Here is a 19,459-nt window from a genome sequence, read left to right as displayed (position 1 = left end):
ACAACTAAAACTACCATTCAAGTCCTTATTTCATGTCTTGACCTCTTCTCTCTGGCCTACCTGACACCCACGTCACACAAACAAGCCCAACCAAAATGCTGCTACTAAGACTAACCTGTCATTTTAATCAAGTTATAACCCCTTCTTTACATCCCTCCACTGGCTTCCTTTTCTCCACTGTGTCAAAATCCAACTTCTGGTCCTTCAAGGTCCATCCCAATTTAGCTGCTCCCAACGTATCTGATCTTGTATCTTAAACACATAGTTCCTCCCTCTCTATTCCACAAAAGATGCCAGCATCCATTTCCTGTTTGTTCGCTTGTCCTACACATACCTCCACTCTCTCTACCACATATGCATTGTATGGCACATGGCGACCCAAAGTTGCAGCTTGGGATAACAGCCTGATACTTTACCAATCTTTCTGGTGTGGCAGGAAATCCCTTTCCCTCTATTACACTCTCCCAGGGTGCATGAAGGAGGATATAAAGTTATAGCTTATCTAGGGCAGCTCCTAAACCTAGTTTCACAATACTCAGTACACTTTTACCTGAGAGAATCTATCCTCTAATGTTTTTTTTGTTTGGCTGGTTTTTGACTATTTGATTCCCTCTCTCTGATTTGGGCTGTTAGCCTTCCTCCCTAAAAAGAAATAACTCCTCCCTTTTTGGGGGGGGTTGGGGAATATTCATGCCTAGAGGAATTAGCACACGTTCATGGTCTGATATTTGCTGTGCTGAGCTGCCATGCTGCACTTCATGAAGGTGAGCAGGTGGACCAAGCGTTGATTTTAGTATTCATTTATTTCCCCTTTAAAAGCTTGTCCCCATGAGCCTGTTTCTGAGGGGGGAGCAAAACTGGGCTCAGAGATTGTTCCAGAAATAGTTCCTGTGTTTATCAATCTCCCTGTCCTTGAAGAGGCTGGGCTTAGTCATTTCCCCTCTTCCACATGGGCCCTTTATAGGTCTCTCTAGAAATGTATTGGCTTGGGGTTTACTGATGGGCTTCCCAGAAGCTCTGGCCCTCTCTGTGCATAGGATCCACACGGGCCAGATAGGTCTGTTTTTTCCATGGAGGTCTCAAGAAGGAATATGAGTAGGGATCCCCAAGGAGCCTGTTATTGAGACAGTTAGTCTGAAGGCCTGGGCAGAGACCGTCGAATTGTGGAAGTCAACAAATGGCTACGCAGGTGGTGTCGAAGAGAAGGCTTTGGATTCTTCGACCACGGGATGGTGTTCCAAGGAGGAGGAGTGCTAGGCAGAGACAGGCTCCACCTAACGAAGAGAGGGAAGAATATCTTCCCAAGCAGGCTGGCTAACCTAGTGAGGAGGGCTTTAAACTAGGTTCACCAGGGGAAGGAGACCAAAGCCCTGAGGTAAGTGGGGAAATGGGATACCGGGAGGAAGCACGAGCAGGAGAGTGCAAGAGGGGAGGACTTCCGTCTCAGACTGAGAAAGCAGGACGATCAGCGAGTTATCTTAAGTGCCTATACACAAATACAAGAAGCCTGGGAAACAAGCAGGGAGAACTGGAAGTCCTGGCACAGTCAAGGAACTATGATGTCATTGGAATAACAGAGACTTGGTGGGATAACTCACATGACTGGAGTACTGTCATGGATGGATATAAACTGTTCAGGAAGGACAGGCAGGGCAGAAAAGGTGGGGGAGTTGCATTGTATGTAAGAGAGGAGTATGACTGCTCAGAGCTTTGGGATGAAACTGCAGAAAAACCTGAGAGTCTCTGGATTAAGTTTAGAAGTGTGAGCAACAAGGGTGATGTCGTGGTGGGAGTCTGCTATAGACCACCAGATCAGGGGGAGGAGGTGGACGAGGCTTTCTTCCGGCAACTAGCAGAAGTTACCAGATTGCACGCCCTGGTTCTCATGGGAGACTTTAATCATCCTGATATCTGCTGGGAGAGCAATACAGCGGTGCACAGACAATCCAGGAAGTTTTTGGAAAGTGTAGGGGACAATTTCCTGGTGCAAGTGCTGGAGGAACCAACTAGGGGCAGAGCTCTTCTAGACCTGCTGCTCACAAACAGGGAAGAATTAGTAGGAGAAGCAAAAGTGGATGGGAACCTGGGAGGCAGTGACCATGAGATGGTAGTTCAGGATCCTGACACAAGGAAGAAAGGAGAGCAGCAGAATATGGACCCTGGACTTCAGAAAAGCAGACTTTGACTCCCTCAGGGAACTGATGGGCAGGATCCCCTGGGAGAACAACATGAGGGGGAAAGGAGTCCAGGAGAGGAGCTGGCTGTATTTTAAAAAATCCTTATTGAGGTTGCAGGAAAAAAACATCCCAATGTGTAGAAAGAACAGTAAATATGGCAGGCGACCAGCTTGGCTTAACAGTGAAATCCTTGCTGACCTTAAACGCAAAAAAGCAGCTTACAAGAAGTGGAAGATTGGACAAATGACCAGGGAGGAGTATAAAAATATTGCTCAGGCATGCCGGAGTGAAATCACAAAGGCCAAATCACACTTGGAGTTGCAGCTAGCAAGAGATGTTAAGTGTAACAAGAAGGGTTTCTTCGGGTATGTTAGCTACAAGAAGAAAGTCAAGGAAAGTGTGGGCCCCTTACTGAATGAGGGAGGCAACCTAGTAACAGAGGATGTGGGAAAAGCTAATGTACTCAATGATTTTTTTGCCTCTGTCTTCACGAACAAGGTCAGCTCCCAGACTGCTGCACTGGGCAGCACAGCATGGGGAGAAGGTGACCAGCCCTCTGTGGAGAAAAAAGTGGTTCGGGACTATTTAGAAAAACTGGACGAGCACAAGTCCATGGGGCCGGATGTGCTGCATCTGAGGGTGCTAAAGGAGTTGGCGGATGTGATTGCAGGGCCATTGGCCATTATCTTTGAAAACTCATGGTGATCAGGGGAGGTCCCGGATGACTGGAAAAAGGCTAACGTAGTGCCCATCTTTAAAAAAGGGAAGGAGGAGGATCCGGGGAACTACAAGCCAGTCAGCCTCACCTCATTCCCTGGAAAAATCATGGAGCAGGTCCTCAAGGAATCAATTCTGAAGCACTTAGAGGAGAGGAAAGTGATCAGGAACAGTCAGCATGGATTCACCAAGGGCAAGTCATGCCTGACTAACCTAATTGCCTTCTATGAGTCGATAACTGACTCTGTGGAAAGCAGTGGATGTGTTATTCCTTGACTTTAGCAAAGCTTTTGATACGGTCTCCCACAGTATTCTTGCCACCACGTTAAAGAAGTATGGGATGGATGAATGGACTATAAGGTGGATAGAAAGCTGGCTAGATCGTCGGGCTCAGCGGGTAGTGATCAACGGCTCCATGTCTAGCTGGCAGCCGGTTTCAAGCGGAGTGCCCCAGGGGTCGGTCCTGGGGCCGGTTTTGTTCAATATCTTCATTAATGATCTGGAGGATGGCGTGGACTGCACTCTCAGCAAGTTTGCAGATGACACTAAACTGGGAGGAGTGGTAGATATGCTGGAGGGTAGAGATAGGATATAGAGAGACCTAGACAAATTAGAGGATTGGGCCAAAAGAAACCTGATGAGGTTCAACAAGGACAAGTGCAGAGTCCTGCACTTAGGACGGAAGAATCCCATGCACTGTTACAGACTAGGGACCGAATGGCTAGGAAGCAGTTCTGCAGAAAAGGACCTAGGGGTTACAGTGGATGAGAAGCTGGATATGAGTCAACAGTGTGCCCTTGTTGCCAAGAAGGCTAACGGCATTTTGGGCTGTATAAGTAGGGGCATTTCCAGCAGATCGAGGGACGTGATCATTCCCCTCTATTCGACATTGGTGAGGCCTCATCTGGAGTACTGTGTTCAGTTTTGGGCCCCACACTACAAGAAGGATGTGGAAAAATTGGAAAGAGTCCAGCGGAGGGCAACAAAAATGATTAGGGGGCTGGAGCACATGACTTATGAGTAGAGGCTGAGGGAACTGGGATTGTTTAGTCTGCAGAAGAGAAGAATGAGGGGGGATTTGATAGCTGCTTTCAACTACCTGAAAGGGGGTTCCAAAGAGGATGCATCTAGACTGTTCTCAGTGGTAGCAGATGACAGAACATGGAGTAATGGTCTCAATTTGCAGTTGGGGAGGTTTAGGTTGGATATTAGGAAAAACTTTTTCACTAGGAGGGTGGTGAAGCACTGGAATGGGTTACCGAGGGAGGTGGTGGAATCTCCTTCCTTAGAGGTTTTTAAGGTCAGGCTTGACAAAGCCCTGGCTGGGATGATTTAGTTGGGGATTAGGTCCTGCTTTGAGCAGGGGGTTGGACTAGATGACCTCCTGAGGTCTCTTACAACCCTGATATTCTATGATTCTATGAAATAAAGTTTGGAAATTCCCCTCAGAAAAGCTCAGCAGCAAAGAGGTCTTGTTGAGCCTGCTGCTCACTGGAGGCTCAGGAACAAACAATGGATCTTCAGGAGGTGGGGCATTCCTGTTACCAGTGACTGACAGGCCTAATTCTGCCCCCAAACTACAAGTGGGTTGACGTACCTATTGCACCAGATCTGTGGCTCTTAGCACAAGCAAGAAAAATATGTTTTTAGAAGAGGAGTGAATTTACTCTCGTATTACTTGAAACTGAGTAATATCTCCTCAGAAATGCTTTCTTCCCCCCCCCACACCAAGCACAGAGAAACGTTAAGCAAGCCTCACGTTTAATACTTCCTGCCGTAGAGGTGCTGGTTCCACGCAGCTGATCAGACGAAGCAGTAGGTCCATCATTGCAGATGTATCAATATGCTTTAGTACCAGGCTAATAAATTGGTCTTTATCTCGCAAAAATCCAATCACCTTTAAAAGAAAAAAAATGCAACATGACTTTTCTGTACAATACATGGAGGTGACGTCGCAGAGCTCTCATTACTCCCCAAATTTGTGTTTCTATCAACCAAACAATGAGAAACAGCTAGGAGGATAAAGAATTCTTCTTGAGAGAGAATAGGGAAGCAAAGGAACTTCTGAAAGCAAGGAAATGCCAAACAGAGCTCCATTAACAGTCCTTTGTCATATCCCAAAGAAATCCTATTCCACTGAGATATATGGAGATTGAGGACACGGGTGAAGCTGAAGAATTTTTAATCCCACTGAGGCTCCTTTGTATAAAATATCTCCATGTTAAAAGGAAGTAAAATTTGGAATGGAGTTAACTCCATTATTATTAATTATTATTATTATAACTCATCCCCATAATACTGTATGGCAAATATTCCAAGCCTCTTAGCTGTATGCACAATACTTGTATGATAAGTTTATATGTTAAAACATCAAAGTATGGGCAACGTGCAATACCCCAGACACAACTGCCCCTCTGAAGCAAAAGTGAAAGCTATCTACTAATTCAAGGGTAGGCAACCTGTGGCACTCACACTGCCTGGGTCCTGGCCATCGGTCCGGGGAGCTCTGCATTTTAATTTAATTTTAAATGCAGCTTCTTAAACATTTTTAAAACCTTATTTACTTTACATACAACAATAGTTTAATTCTATATTATAGGCTTATAGAAAGAGACCTTCTAAAAACGTTAAAATGTATTACTGGCACGCGAAACCTTAAATTCGAGTGAATAAATGAAGACTCAGCACACCACTTCTAAAAGGTTGCCGACCCCTGTACTAGTTGCTAGGTGCATAAACAATTCACACACATCAAAATGGTAGGGTTGACAAGATGCCTTACAAAATGCATACTCCATTCCCAATTCCAGCAATCCACACCAGATCTACAAAGCTCAGCATTTTCCTCCTCTGGGGAGGAGGGAAGAAATTGCCAGTTCAGTGCTCATACAACCACTAGTAATCAGTGTGTTTGTATCAAAACAGACTCAATCACTACCTGTTCAGTTTTTCTTGCAATGAGATTCCCAATAGTCTTGCTGAAGAAACTGGCAAGCAAAGGGTTCAAAGGCGGCTCGTGATGCAAGAAGTCATACAGAATGTTCAATAAAGTTTCATCTCCTCCTAGCTTGTCGTTGATCTGTGGCACATCAGAGGTCAGGAGTTCACAGGCTGTATTCGGATATCTAGAGAGACAGAACCAAAGCAGCAACTGAAGGTGAGATTAGAGCCTTCTATAAATTCTTAGAAGACAGCCAAAATAATAATTCCTATGAAATAAAGCCACAACACAAATTCCTCCATCCATTTATGATACAAGAACTCACTTCAGAACTCCAGCTTTGGACGGGTATCCTCAAGCAATGCCCAACTCAATCTGCCCACCTACAAGCGACTCTCAGAGGCTCACTTAGGAGATCCCAAGAGTGCACCAGGCACACTGAGAGCTGGAGGAAGGGGGGCAGCAACACCCATCCCTGACAAATATCTGTAGCTGCATTTAGGGCAGCATGAGAATGAATCTCCTTCCCCAAAAAAGGGGAGAGAGATGGCCTGACAATGGAGAGGTGGGAGTGCTCTTGAGGAGATGAATAGGCCAGTTACAGTGAAAACAGCTCTGAATGCTGAGATCCCTGCAGAGCTACCATCCCATCCCATGCCACTTCCCAATGGAACTCTGTGGTCACAAGAGAGGGAGAAGAAATAGAACCTGTGGGTTTTCTATCTGGACCCTCTTTCCACTACTAGCAGAGTTGGCACCCCAGCCCCAAAATTGAGGTTTTTTTTCCCTGAGAATACACTGGGAAACAAACCAAGAAGTTTTGGAAAAGAAACATAACCCTCTCACTTTGTAAGTGAGTATATTCATTCCTCAACTACAAAATGCTACACACATCATCCAAAGGAAGCACCTGCAATTCTATAAGTAAAATACAAGAACAGGATAATAAAATCCTCACCGTCTATTAGTTAAACAAGGCCTATCACTCTTTTGTATCATTAGATACTGACCAACTTTTGCCAACTTACTTGCTTTTTCAGCACCCAGCCTATTACAAAGTTTTGACCAAATCAATCCAAATATGTTATCTAATGAAAAATCTAAAAAAAAAAAAAAGAATGCTCAGTATACTGGGAAGGTGTATGGTTCTCTTAAAAACCAACACAACGATTTGCGTTCCAGTGGAAGAAGAAAGGGGAGAGGGGGAAATCCAATGAAACCAGAAGCTGGGAATGAGCGACAGGGGATGGATCGCTTGATGATTGCCTGTTCTGTTAATTCCCTTTGGGGTACCTGGCATTGGCCACGGTTGGAAGACAGGATACTAGGCTAGATGGACCTTTGATCTAACCCAATATGGACGTTCTCATGTTCTTAAAATAGATACAACATTTTCTATTCAAACTGTTTCGTTAAAAAAAAAAAACTATGAAAAAATGTAAACAAAACAATTGGTTAGCTCCACAGCAACACCTATTGACTATCTTCTAAGCATTTACTCCTCAAAAATTGTGTTAGTTTGTGTGTCAAATGTACTGTCGGCAGATAAGGGAGTGACAGTCACTGCTAGTGCTGACTGTGTGCACGCACTATTGCAAATTTATCTGTAGATTTCTATTTCAAGATAACTCTAATAGATATTAAACTCACATTACAGCTCCCACAGAAAATATTTAACCAAAAACGCAGCTCAACATCCTTTACAAGCCAGGATAAGGGCTGCAAGATTGTTCTTCTATGTGTGATTTAATGTCTTATAAAAATTCCACTGGGCCCTTTGTGGAATGTTGACAGCTTCTGAGAAGGGTTAATTATTCAATTTAAGCCCCAACGGGCATAACTGATAAAGGTCACAATAGTTACTGCCCCAATTATATTTACAGGCTATGATTCTCCAGGCACTAAGACAGACCCCAATAAATCAGCGGTGACACCGCGAGAACGAAAGGAAAATGTCAGCCCTTCCAAGTCAGTGGCCTGCGTGTCTCCAATTTAGAAGACAAAAGATAGTTACCGACCTGTACAGTAACTATTGTTCTTTGAGATGCGGGTGCAGACAAGTATTCCGCTCAGGTGTGCATGCGCCTAGAGCATCAAAGCCAGAGAATTTTGCCCAGCAGTATCCATAGGGCTGTGCTTGTGCCCTCTTGCCCAATAACGCCTCCCCTTGATATTTAAGGGCAGCACAGGCTCCTACCCCCACAGTTCCTTCACAGCGAATGTCAAGAGTTGGGACTCCAATGCAGTGGCGCTGGAGGACGGGTCGTGGAATACACGTCTGCACCCACATCTCGAAGAACAACAGTTACTGTACAGGTAGACAACAGTCTTCTTCAAGTGGCTGCAGACATGTACTTCGCTCAGGTGACTCACAAGCTGTAACAGTAGGAGGTGGGGCTCGGAGGTTACTTAAAGAACGACTGCAGAACTGCCTTCAAAGTTTACTACTGCTTCTAGGTCAATAGCATCACTGAAGAATGCTACTGATGTCACTTGGGCCCTCACTGAATGTGCCTGTAACCTCTACAGAGACGTGGTCTGAGCTATTTCATATGTCATCATTGTGATTGCCTCGGGCGATAGACTAATTTCAACCACACTTGAAGAGAATGATGGAGCACTCTCACATGCTGGACTTGCAAGTGCTTGCGGCCATATGGCCTAGTAACTTCAGGAATACATGAACCATAGCTGAAGGTTGAGATTGGAGTGCTAGACACAGGAGACAAATTGCTTGAAATCAATCGTTCAGCAGAAATGCTCTCAAACTCAGAGTCTAGTAGGGCACCAATTAACTCAATGTTTTGAGTTGATATTAACATCAACTTTCCTTTGTTCAAAATCAGGCTAAGATAATCAAAGAGACAGTGTGAACTGGACTCTCACTAACCAATTGTCCAGGGATGGAAGGACACGAATCCCTCTTATTCGGAGATATTCTGCTACTACAGTCATGCATTTGGTAAATACCCACAGAGCAGAGGACAGCCCAAAAGGAAGCACAGTGTACGGATAATGCTCACCTGCCTCTAGAAATCTCAAACCTCCTGTGGCTTAGGAAAATCACCTCATGGAAGGAAGCATCCTGAAGATTGAGAGCAGCAAATCAACTGTTGTGATTCAAAGAGGGAAAAATAGTCGCTAGGGTAACCATGCGAAATCTCATATATTTGATGTACTTGTTAAGACTGTGGAGATTGAGGCTAGGTCTCATCCCTCCCTGGGATTTTGGGAATGAAGAAGTACTGAGAGTAGAATCCCTTTCCCCAGTTCTGAAGAGGAACTTCTTCTATGGCCCCTGAAGTCTGGAGAGCTTACACCTGGTGAAGAAGCAGGGTCTTGAGAGGGGGGTCGCTGAAAAGGGATGGGGAATGGACAGGAATTGAATAACATAACCCAGTCTCATGGTGCTTTGGACCCACTTGTCCATAGTTATCAACTCCCAAGCCTTGTGGAAGTGGGATAGTCTAACCCCAGACGGAGGGGAAATGGCTTGAAACTCAACGATTGGAATGCCAACACTGGAGAGTCAGATTGGCTGCTTGCCTGAAGCTGATGAAGGATAGGCTGACTGAATAAAATTGGCACCAGAAAACCTTCTCCTATGAGACTTGTGCCCCTTGTGTTTAGCGGGATAATATAACCTAAGGAACCGCTGAAGGCGATATTGGTGTTGTCGCCCCAAGAAGTGATGCCTCTATTACCAGTGTAAAACCCCCCAATGAACACAGCTTAGCTTGAAAGGACTTAAAGGAATGTAATGTTTTGTCAGTTATCCCTGAAAACTGAAATTGGACATCAAAGGGTAAGGTTCTCAATCATCTGTTGAACCTCAGGAACTATACCAGAGTTCTGCAACCATGAAGACCTTCTCCTTGTTACAGCGGAGGCTGTAATTCTAGAGGAAGTGTCAACCATGTCCAAAACTGACTGCAGCGATATCCTCACAACTAGACGACCTTCTGCAATGAAAGCCTTAAAACTCTTTCCTGGAGGATTCTGGCAACTTACCTGTAAATTTTGCCATTGATTTCCAATTTACAAAGTCATACTTTAATAAGAGTGCTTGCTTATTGGTAATGTGCATTTGTAAGAATAAGGTAGAATAAATTTTCCTCCCCAACAAGTTCAATCTTTTAGAATCCTTGTCCTTGGTGTCAACTTATATCTCCCCTGTATCAACCTCTCATTAGCCACCATTACGACAAGAGAGTTAGATGCCAGATACAAGTGGAAGCACTTGAAACCATGCAGAGGCACATAGTATCTCTTATTGGTATGCTTTGCTGTGGGTGGTAAGGGCGCTGGGGTGTTCCAAAAAGTTTTTGCCAGTTCCAAGATCACTTCATTTATCCTCCCTCGATCTGAGGATTGCAGAATATCCAGCAACTTGTGTTCTCCTGAACAAACTTAGCCTGAATACCCAAGGCTGAAGCCATGCATCTCAGAAGGTCCTGGTATGATTTAAAATCCTAAGGTACAGGGAAGGAAGAGTCTGGCATTGCAGAGTCATCTTCTGATGAATGAGAGGAAAGAAGTAGAGCCAATCAAACCTCCTGTGGTGCCCGTAACAGTTCAGGCTGAACCAGTTCCGCAGGAGCAACCGCTAAACTGTGGTTGCAGTGATGGATGTTGAAGAGAAAAGGCTACTGGAGGAATAGGTGACCTTGCTCTGGGCTGCATCGAGGATCAAGACCAAGCCAACCACAGAAAATCTTAGTGAGTCCAAGGAGCCACTGTGGGCAGGAGTATGGCTCTGGTGGCCAGCAGGAACTGGGCCAAGGACCTTATCTCTGCTCCGGGAGCAGTGCCGATCTCTGTACCAACAGTGATCCCCAGGAGGTCAACAACTTTCGAAAGGGATAACAAGGTGGCATGGAAGAAAAGGAACATCTCTGAGTCCAACCCTGAGGATCCTTCCAAGTAGTCCACAGGCAACAGAGGAGTTGTCCCAGGAGCGGCCAGCAAATGTCTAACTTCATCCAAAGTCCAGCACAAAGGACACATCAATTCTGACAAAGATAAAGGAGTCGGTGCCTGAAACACTGATAAAGGCCTCACACGCGACACTGGAGTAGACGTCAGCACCAAAGTCGAAACCGGCACGTTCCCACACATGAAATGTGCACTGGAGTCATCATCGGCACCGAAGATCATGCCTGCACTGACAATCCCCTCAGTACGGAAAAAGCAGCAACCTCAATTCAGCACTGTGAACAGGGAGAGGCCCAGAAGATGGCACCAACAATAACAGCAGGTGTGCAATCAGTTTAGACAGCACTGAGGACACCAAAGCAGCAGCAACCACAGCCAAACATTCTCGAATTAGAGGAGAATCAGGAACAGACAGGAAAAGTAAGTCCAATGGTGGTGTGGAAACCCTGGGTCCAACACCGACATCACTGGTACTGGACTCAACAGATGCCCCACAGACAGTACCAGTGTCAATGATATCAAGTCCACTTGCTCTTACCTTGACACCAGAGAGCAGGTAGATGGCCCTGCTCTATCTCACATACTGGATGAACCATGATACTGGTCTACACTCCTCTTATATGGGAAGGAGGAATACCTCCTAGCTCTGGAACAGCCCCAGTCCATTTTATGAGATCTTTGTCTAGGAGGACCAGAGAAAGGAGAACAGTCTCTCTTCCTCCTAGGACAGGAATCTGAATCTGGCTAAACAACAGCCAGTGCCCACTCGGACATCCTCAAGGGGAGCTAACAATCTGTGGAGGTCGCCAGTATCAGTGGGCCTCATGGCCTGCTTCAAACACAAGTCCCTCGTCAGCTGGGTTCTTTTCTTCAATGATCTGCAGATGGAGCACCTTTCTTTAATGTGCTCTTCTCCCAGGCACAACTAACATCGCATGTAGGGGTCACTAGTGGGGATAACCACCCCACGCAATGGACAATGTGGGCATCTGTAACAGGGTGCTATCAGCAGCACCCTGGTCACTTACAGGGCTGCATCCTGGAGAAGGCTGCAGGACCAGCTGAGGGCAATTACATGCTTTCTGATGGGGAATTGTGAGCACCGGGGTGACAATCACAGGGCTAACAAGATAACTGGGGAGAATAGAAGGAGAAAACAGGAAGTAAGAGGGAGCGCAAGAGGCACTCAGAAGAAAACTCAGAGGGTGAGCCTGGGCTGAGAAGTAAGGGCTGCAGGGAAGCCTGTCTTGGCTATAGCCAGTGTTGCACGGTATTGTTATGTAAGAAGGAAATAAATGCACACCTTGGTGAAAGCTAAACGGCCTCGTGTGCGTTTGTGACTGTGAAACCATCTGAACTGGCTAAGCAGAGAGGTTCACTGGGTAGTGACAGCTGCACCTTGTGACAGCAAGACACCAGATAACTATCTATCTTAACTAACTACTACTCACTAAAGCTAAGGGTACTACTAAACTATACTATTAACTACATACAACATCCCAGAAAGACTGAGTTAGAGTACTTTGAGGTGCATTACCACACAGAACACTCCAACTCTAGCTACGAACTGTGAGAATGAACTAAGAAGGATCGGGGTGGCACTGTCCTTAAATAGCCAGAGAAGGAGCTATTGGGAGAGAGGAGGTAAGCGCCAACCCTATGGGTACTGATAGGCAAAGTTCTCCAGATCTGATGTGCTGGGCGTGTTAAGTGGAATACACATCTGCAAGCACTCAAAAAAACAAAAACAAACCAAAAAAAACCCCACAAACTGCTGAGCAGTTCCACTTCCACCTAGATGAGGCTCTGTGAAAACTCCAAGCAGCATTTGCTTCTCAGATGACTTTAGACAGGTATGCTGCTACTCCCTTAGGCCGGGTCTTCTGGCAGTTCTTGTATCAGTAAAGCTATTTCAGTTGGGGAGAGGATGATTTTTTACCAAAATAGTTTTATACTGGACCAACCCCTAATGTGAACACAATGATAAGGAAATCACTATGCAAGTATAAAGCATCTTAATACTGGTATAACTGTATCCGCAATCGGGGGGTTGCAGCACTTTAATTATACCGGCACAGTTAAAGTCATACAACTTTTGTGTGTAGACGAACCATTATACTAAATTTAGCTTCAAGAATAAATCATCCAGAGAGAAAGGAGAGAGGAAGTTTACTAAATAGCTCTCAGATTAGCTGATAACTTTGCACTAACACAAAGACTGTATGATATACACACTTCACCCATGTTGAAATATGAGCTTTCAGAAAGTATGGGAATGGTTCGGAGGTTGGAAGGAAAACCACACTACACAAAGGCAAATGCACAAAGTCTAAAACTCGTAAGACTTCATGCACACAGTTTAAGATGAGAAGACAATAATGAGCATATCTCATGATCTTTCTTATTTGTAACTCTCACTCTCTTCACCCTTAGTTTAGAGTCATCCCAGGCTGTTACATCTAGTTTAGACTATAAACTCCTTGGAATAGTAACCCGCCATTGTTTTGTCTCAAACGTCATGCACATATAATGGCACAGTTTAAATAAACCTTAAAATTCTACAGATCCCTTTGCAAACAAGGTGCAGGTCTAAGAAGAGGTTTTCTCTTCTGCCTCTCAGCAAAAAGATTAGAGGTCTAACTGTCTGGTGACGATGCTGAGCAGTGATGCTGATGACAACCACGAAAAAATGAAAAGAAAAAGAACTTAAAGAATTAGGTCTGGTTAAATGGAGAAATTACAGTGCTCTGCCCTGACATGAAACTCATGGATTTATTTTCTTGGCACTGATCACTCATACCCCCAGAACATGCTTAGACCCTAGTTTGCCTCACATTGCTCAACATCACTCTATCTCATTAAGCAGTAGCACTAATGGACTCCTAAAGCAAATCCTGCCCAGTCCTCCTTAGCCAGAAAGGGGGGAAATGGATGGAGGGCTCCATTAAGGACTCTGAAGATTAGCCTCACCAATGCATATTATTCTGGAATGTAAAAGAAAATGGAGAAAGCCATAATAATGTTGCCTGTATAAACTCTGGTACTACAAGTTATTTGATACAAATCTTCATTCGTAAAATAATGACAATCTAAAAATAACCATTCCTGGTTCCTTCTAACGTCTCAGATTTTATAACAGAAATATTACCATAGTAGCCACAAGAATACAGTAACTTTTCACATTGTTTCATGACATTCACATGCCTGAATATATTCACACACAAAAACATTTCACTATCTTACATACACATTAAGTTACGAATACTGTCACTGTAGACAGTGTTAATTTAATGCGTATTTAAGATAGTGAGATATAGATTTCTAGTGACAATGGTAATAACTAACCCCTGATCAATCCCCAAGAGCACAGTCACATACAATTGCACATGTACATCAAGATTTCGGACATAAATTTAACAAAGAAAAAAAACAGCGAATTCCCCAACTCCAAAACAAAGGAGTTTGATCACATTAGAAAAGAGTAATAAGTGAAGCATGCATGTGTAAATACAATTCAACACAATAAGCAAACACTACAGAAAGGAACAAGCTCTTTCCACACACCCTAATCCAAAAGTGTATTCACTATTTTAGTGCACCTTCTAATTCTGCCATTTTTATGTATGCAGACTCCACAAATTCCAAAACTTTATTCCTGGGAGAGGTCCCTATATTTTATGGACTGTATCAATTTTAAGTCAATGGCCCTCAATGAACCTATACCTCAATGAGCATCATTACTGTCATTTCTGGGATTCTGACCGCAGAATGATGGCCTGGGAGAGATTCTGAAACACAACTGATCTCTCTACTGCCAGAGTTTCCAATTAAAAGAAACAGAAGAGATGAATTTTTAGATAAAACACTGCATATAAACTCAATGGAGTAATATGAAAAACAGAGCAAGAAATAGAATATTGTGAGGTAATATTCACTGTGAATCACAAAATAGCCAAATATTTATTTCACAACCTGCACCTCAAGGCCTTTTTCCAAGGCAGGAGGTTTCATCAGCCTTGCACCAGAGAAGAATTTCTGCAGCCAATTCTTCAGTTCATTTTTCTTCCCATAAAAGAAAGAATCTGTGTACGTACTTGAAGCGGACCTTCTCGTCCATGTCCACGGGGGGCTCATGTGTGATGAGGCTAACCAGCTCCTCCATGCAGTGCTGCTGGCAGATGAAGTCCAGCAGTTTGCGGTTCTGTGCCTTGCACTCCTGTAGGATGTCATCTTCATCCATCAGCTCGTGCAGTGTCACATCTTCCTTATCCAGCAGCTTGTCCACATGTGATGTTGTGTTCAAATCAAACTTCCAGAACATGATGATGGAAAAAACCCAGCTGCAATGCAAGAGAGTAAGTGTTAATACTCAGCCTCCACAAGTCAAATGAAGATACAGTAAGGGTCTTTTCAGGGTTCCTTATCCTGTCTCTGAAAAGGAAATAAAAATGAGTTAAATTATTTAAGCAAAATGAAATACACATTTATGTGACTAAAAAAATTAATCAGCACCTTCATGCTACATCTCTGTGCCTTAAGGTTCAGTCCTGCAAGGTACTAAGCACTCTGACCCCAATAAAGTAAAGTATTTAAGCATGTGCTTAATTTTATGCAAAATAGTCCCACTGAAGTCAATGTGAGTGCTCAAGTTAAGAAAGTGCTTAAATGTTTTGCTGTTCTTAAAGTGCTCTCTATCTTACAGGATTAAGAGCTTCCATTGTAAATATAGGGTTAATTTTTCACGACATTAGTTATAAGGAACAGAACCAAAAAAGTTAAATAGGTGAAATTTACTTATCTATCAGTATTTTTTCCTACTCTGAAATAAGCACCTTCTGCTCCATGATAACTGGTTTATTGTTTTCTCATCTTCCAAGCACAGAGAGAGGCTCCTTAAAAACCCTCTTTCTAGCTACAAAATGGAAAGGGAAAGACTAAGAACCTTTTGTGCAAGCGTCATATCAGACAAAGACAACACATCTATTTTAAAATGATAAAGAAATGCACTGAAGACCAGACAACCACACTGCAAAAATTTTTGAATGAAGCACTATGCTGCTCTGTGCAGGAAATGGCCACATGTTGAGCCCTCACAGAAGGAGATGGGATCTTTTATGATATTTTGTAGGCTTGAGAAACCCTTGAATTTATCCATCTGGAAATAGCGGATATGGATGCTTTGCACCCTTTCTTAGGTCACTCATCTACTCCTGAACTTGAATCTAATTTCCTGCAAGGTTTAGTTATGCATAAACAGAATTTGAATATCCCGACCATAATTAAAGTCCATGACTGATTAAAAGAAGGCAAATAGACTGGATCAAGTTAAAACCATAATTCTGGAGGACAAAATTCTGAGGCAGGCCTGAAAATTATCTCATCTGGGAAAAATTGTAAGTATTCCAGATAGGTACGGCACCTGATTTTACTAACTCTTCTGGTCAACATAATTGCTAACAGGAAAAACAATATTTTAATGGAAACTACAGAGAAGGTCCTCTCAGTAAATGAAGGTTCAGAGATTACATCAAACCACAGTCAAAATGGCATCTCTACAGAGAGACAGCTTTCAGGAATTAGAAAATGTGAAGTTGCTACCAAAACAGGTTAGAAATGGAACCAATATGCTCCAAGACTCCTAACATTGAGTTTTGGACCTTCAGGAAGCTGGGAATCAGACCCAATCAAGACCTCAGTTTAAGAGAAGGAATTTCAATATATCCCTGGTTGTGAGGCCACATGCGATTTTTGCCCTTTAAAGGTCACCATGAGGATCAAATTTTCAGAATCTCTTGAAATGTTCAGATTTGGGGACAGTTTCTAAGTTTACAAGCTCTCCTGAATATTCATCGCTCTAACAGGCAAAACCCCTCAGGTTCCAAGCTAAGAATCTCAAAGTGCTTTAAATCTGGGAGTTTAAGAGAATCCTGGAATTTAATTTTTCCCAGTCCAGGACGTTTAGGAATGCTGAACTGACATATGCAGGCGTCTGAGAGACTATGGGTCTCTGTACCACTACATTTCTGTTAACTGCTTGAAGACTAATTATTTAGTTCCCATTCTCATTTGCCCAAGTGGCATGTGCTTAGAAAGCTGACCTATAGGTTTCTCTTTTGCTGAAATGTAGGTGATTTTAACTCTGAGATGCCTTAAATTGTGAGCTCCCCAGAACAGCCTAAATGAGGCTTTTGAAAGCACCCAGTGGGTACTACTATAAACAAGCCATCTAAGTAATAAACAAACAAAACCATCTGCCTCAGGAGCAAGAGAATTTCCCCTTGCTTCATTCAGAACTTTTAACTTCTATTTTCTTGCTCCAGCCTGGAAGTTCCAGTATGCAATAGATGTCTTACTGTTGTTTCTCATATGAACCACAATCAAGTCCAGTAGAAATCTCACGAGTAGAGAGAAAACCATCTTCTTAACTGCTTAAAACCCTAGGACATTGTTGTGATCATCTTCCTGGGACAATCATTTGCCTAGAATTGTATAGGGCCAACCTGAGCTTACTCAGGTGTGCAGAAGATAATCTGGTTCCTGATACTGAACATAATCAGGATATTTTGTAAAGTACAAAAATGCATCACCACCATGGAACAGTTTCCAAATCCAGCAACTGTCCTAACAAAAGTAACTAGAGTCTCTGAATAGAAAGTACTCGAGGAGTTCCCAGAAGAAATATAAATTGTAACATCCTTCTGGGCAACTGGTTTAGAACCACAAATGTCTCTCAGAATGCCTAGAGGTGGGCCAGATCCTGGCAGGGCACTAAGGCATTCCTCTGAAACATATATAAAGAAGTGAAGGATGCAAGCAGCTGAAAGACCTCATCAATATGTGCAGATACTATTTCATAAGGGTGGGCTATAAAGGAGTTGTCTATGATCATCCTGTTATAGACTGCTCATCAGAGACACCATCAAACTGATGAGAAAACAAGGAATAGGAGAAAAGTGAAGGCCTGGAATTGAAAATGGGGCCACAATTTTACAAAGTGCAAGTAGTTTGGTACCACAGGCAAACTAGCACATGCATACAGTCTTCCTTGTAGGACAATAAAAATCCTGAGGAGAATTCTTTATCAGAAAGACCAGCACTTCATGAAGAATCGGGCCTTGAACACCATCAATCAGCCTGGACAGAACCAGCACTGGTGAAGTCTGTTTGTTCCCTTTCTTTCCAAAAAGAGTCCAGAATGAACAAACATCCCCTCAAAAAAAAATCTTCAGTAAAAGGAGTACCTGTTACGGGAGAAATGGTTACTTACTTGTAACAAGAGTTCTTTGAGATGGACTGCATATTCACACTCTTGGGACTTGTGTCAACCGATGCAGGGATGGTAGAACCTTTCAGTAGCAGTGCCCATTAAGCACCCAGGCTCCCCGGCCCTCCCTGTCTAGCACTCCAGTGTGTTCTAAGGGCTTGAGGGTAAAGAGGCCGTGGCACTATTGCAACCTCAGTTCCTTCCACTGCTAACGCAGAAAAACGCAGACATCTTAATTTGTACTCCAGAGGAGCAGGGAAGGTGAGCAAGGAGTGTCACCATGCAGAATCCATCATGAAGAACTCCAGTTACAAGTAACCTTCATTTCTTGAGTGTCCTCTGCTGTTCTTCACTGAGTGTTTAGTGGTCCAGAGGCAGGAGAAGTGGCAGGATGGATGGAGAAATACTTGGAAATCCATGGGAACACCTCTCTCCTTTCAGTTTTGAGTCCACCTAATTGAAGGTCTAATCTTTGGAAGAAAGCTCTGTTCTAAGAGGGAAAAAATGATATAAATCCAAGATGGGTTTCTTTATTAATTTATATATTTGTTGCCTTTTTTCGCTTTCCCCTTTTTATCTCTTTCCCAGTCCCTTCCTCTTACCCTTTTGGGTCACTTATTTGGTCAAAAGACACAAAGGAATATTACTTAAGGTTTGAACTAACCAACTCAGGAATGGTAGCGCATCCCTCAATCTACTCGGTTACCCAGGCCCAGAACTGTAAAGACTTTTTTGCTTCTGCAGTTACAGCCTTTGCAGCTGAGCCAGTCTATGAACTGCCCCTTGGAGACAGAGAGGGATCTCTTTTTAACCAAAACAAAACTCAAAACATTTGTAGAAGATGGGGATGATAAGGAAGGGGGAAGAACAGAGCTGGCCCTGCCGGAAGACCTTTGTTGATTCTGTAATGCTCTGTGAGCTTTAAAGCTTTGCACATGTGCCTGTACAACAAAATAGTACCCTCTCATCCCTTAATGTTGACATTTTAGTGTAGATTCACAGACATATGGGTTGTCTGCTGGAGCTGACAGGCTAAGTGAGGTGTGAGTAACCAGACACTTTCAATGTTGCTTGGTTGAAAGCTGCTGCCAGGCTGTAAGCAAACCTGACTTCCCCAGATAATCTCATTCACAGTTATTCTCTCAATAATCCAGTCACTTGCATTTAGGGGACAATTAAGGCATGTACTCCAGCCCCATTCCAAGAGATCTGAACAGGGCAGAGGGGGAAACGAGGGGAGAGAGACTATGGGGATGTGGGCTGTTTGTGGGATCTGGGGAAACAATCAAAGTGGAAAGAGTCCTACAGAAAGAGTGTTTTGGAAAAACAAACATTTAAAAGAAATGAAACTACACAGAAAAAAGAAAACTAAGGATGACATTAAAAATTAAAAAAAGATGGAGAATAGGGCCAAAGATGCTCTTG

At 43.5% G+C, this 19,459-nt stretch overlaps 1 protein-coding gene across 6 annotated transcripts in view; it reads right to left on the bottom strand.

Moving 5' to 3' along the window:
* PPP6R2 (protein phosphatase 6 regulatory subunit 2) overlaps nt 1-19,459 on the bottom strand; it is a 148,156-nt gene that overhangs the window by 71,772 nt on the left and 56,925 nt on the right. For 4 of the 6 annotated variants that reach the window (XM_065551556.1, XM_065551574.1, XM_065551568.1 and 1 more), the window contains 3 exons: nt 14,865-15,110; nt 5,833-6,019; nt 4,654-4,791 (listed from right to left, as the gene is read on the bottom strand). In XM_065551556.1, coding sequence (XP_065407628.1) covers nt 4,654-4,791; nt 5,833-6,019; nt 14,865-15,091 — 552 coding nt within the window. In that variant the 5' untranslated portion in view covers nt 15,092-15,110. Of the gene's footprint in view, nt 1-4,653; nt 4,792-5,832; nt 6,020-8,858; nt 8,917-14,864; nt 15,111-19,459 lie in introns of those variants that run through there. The other 2 variants (XM_042860924.2, XM_065551579.1) reach the window with 1 other exon arrangement.

Source organism: Chrysemys picta, chromosome 1, assembly GCF_011386835.1.
Source record: "Chrysemys picta bellii isolate R12L10 chromosome 1, ASM1138683v2, whole genome shotgun sequence".
NCBI classification, from domain to species: Eukaryota; Metazoa; Chordata; order Testudines; family Emydidae; genus Chrysemys; species Chrysemys picta.
The sequence above is the reverse complement of the archived record's forward strand: the minus strand, read 5'-3'. Positions and strand labels throughout refer to the sequence as shown.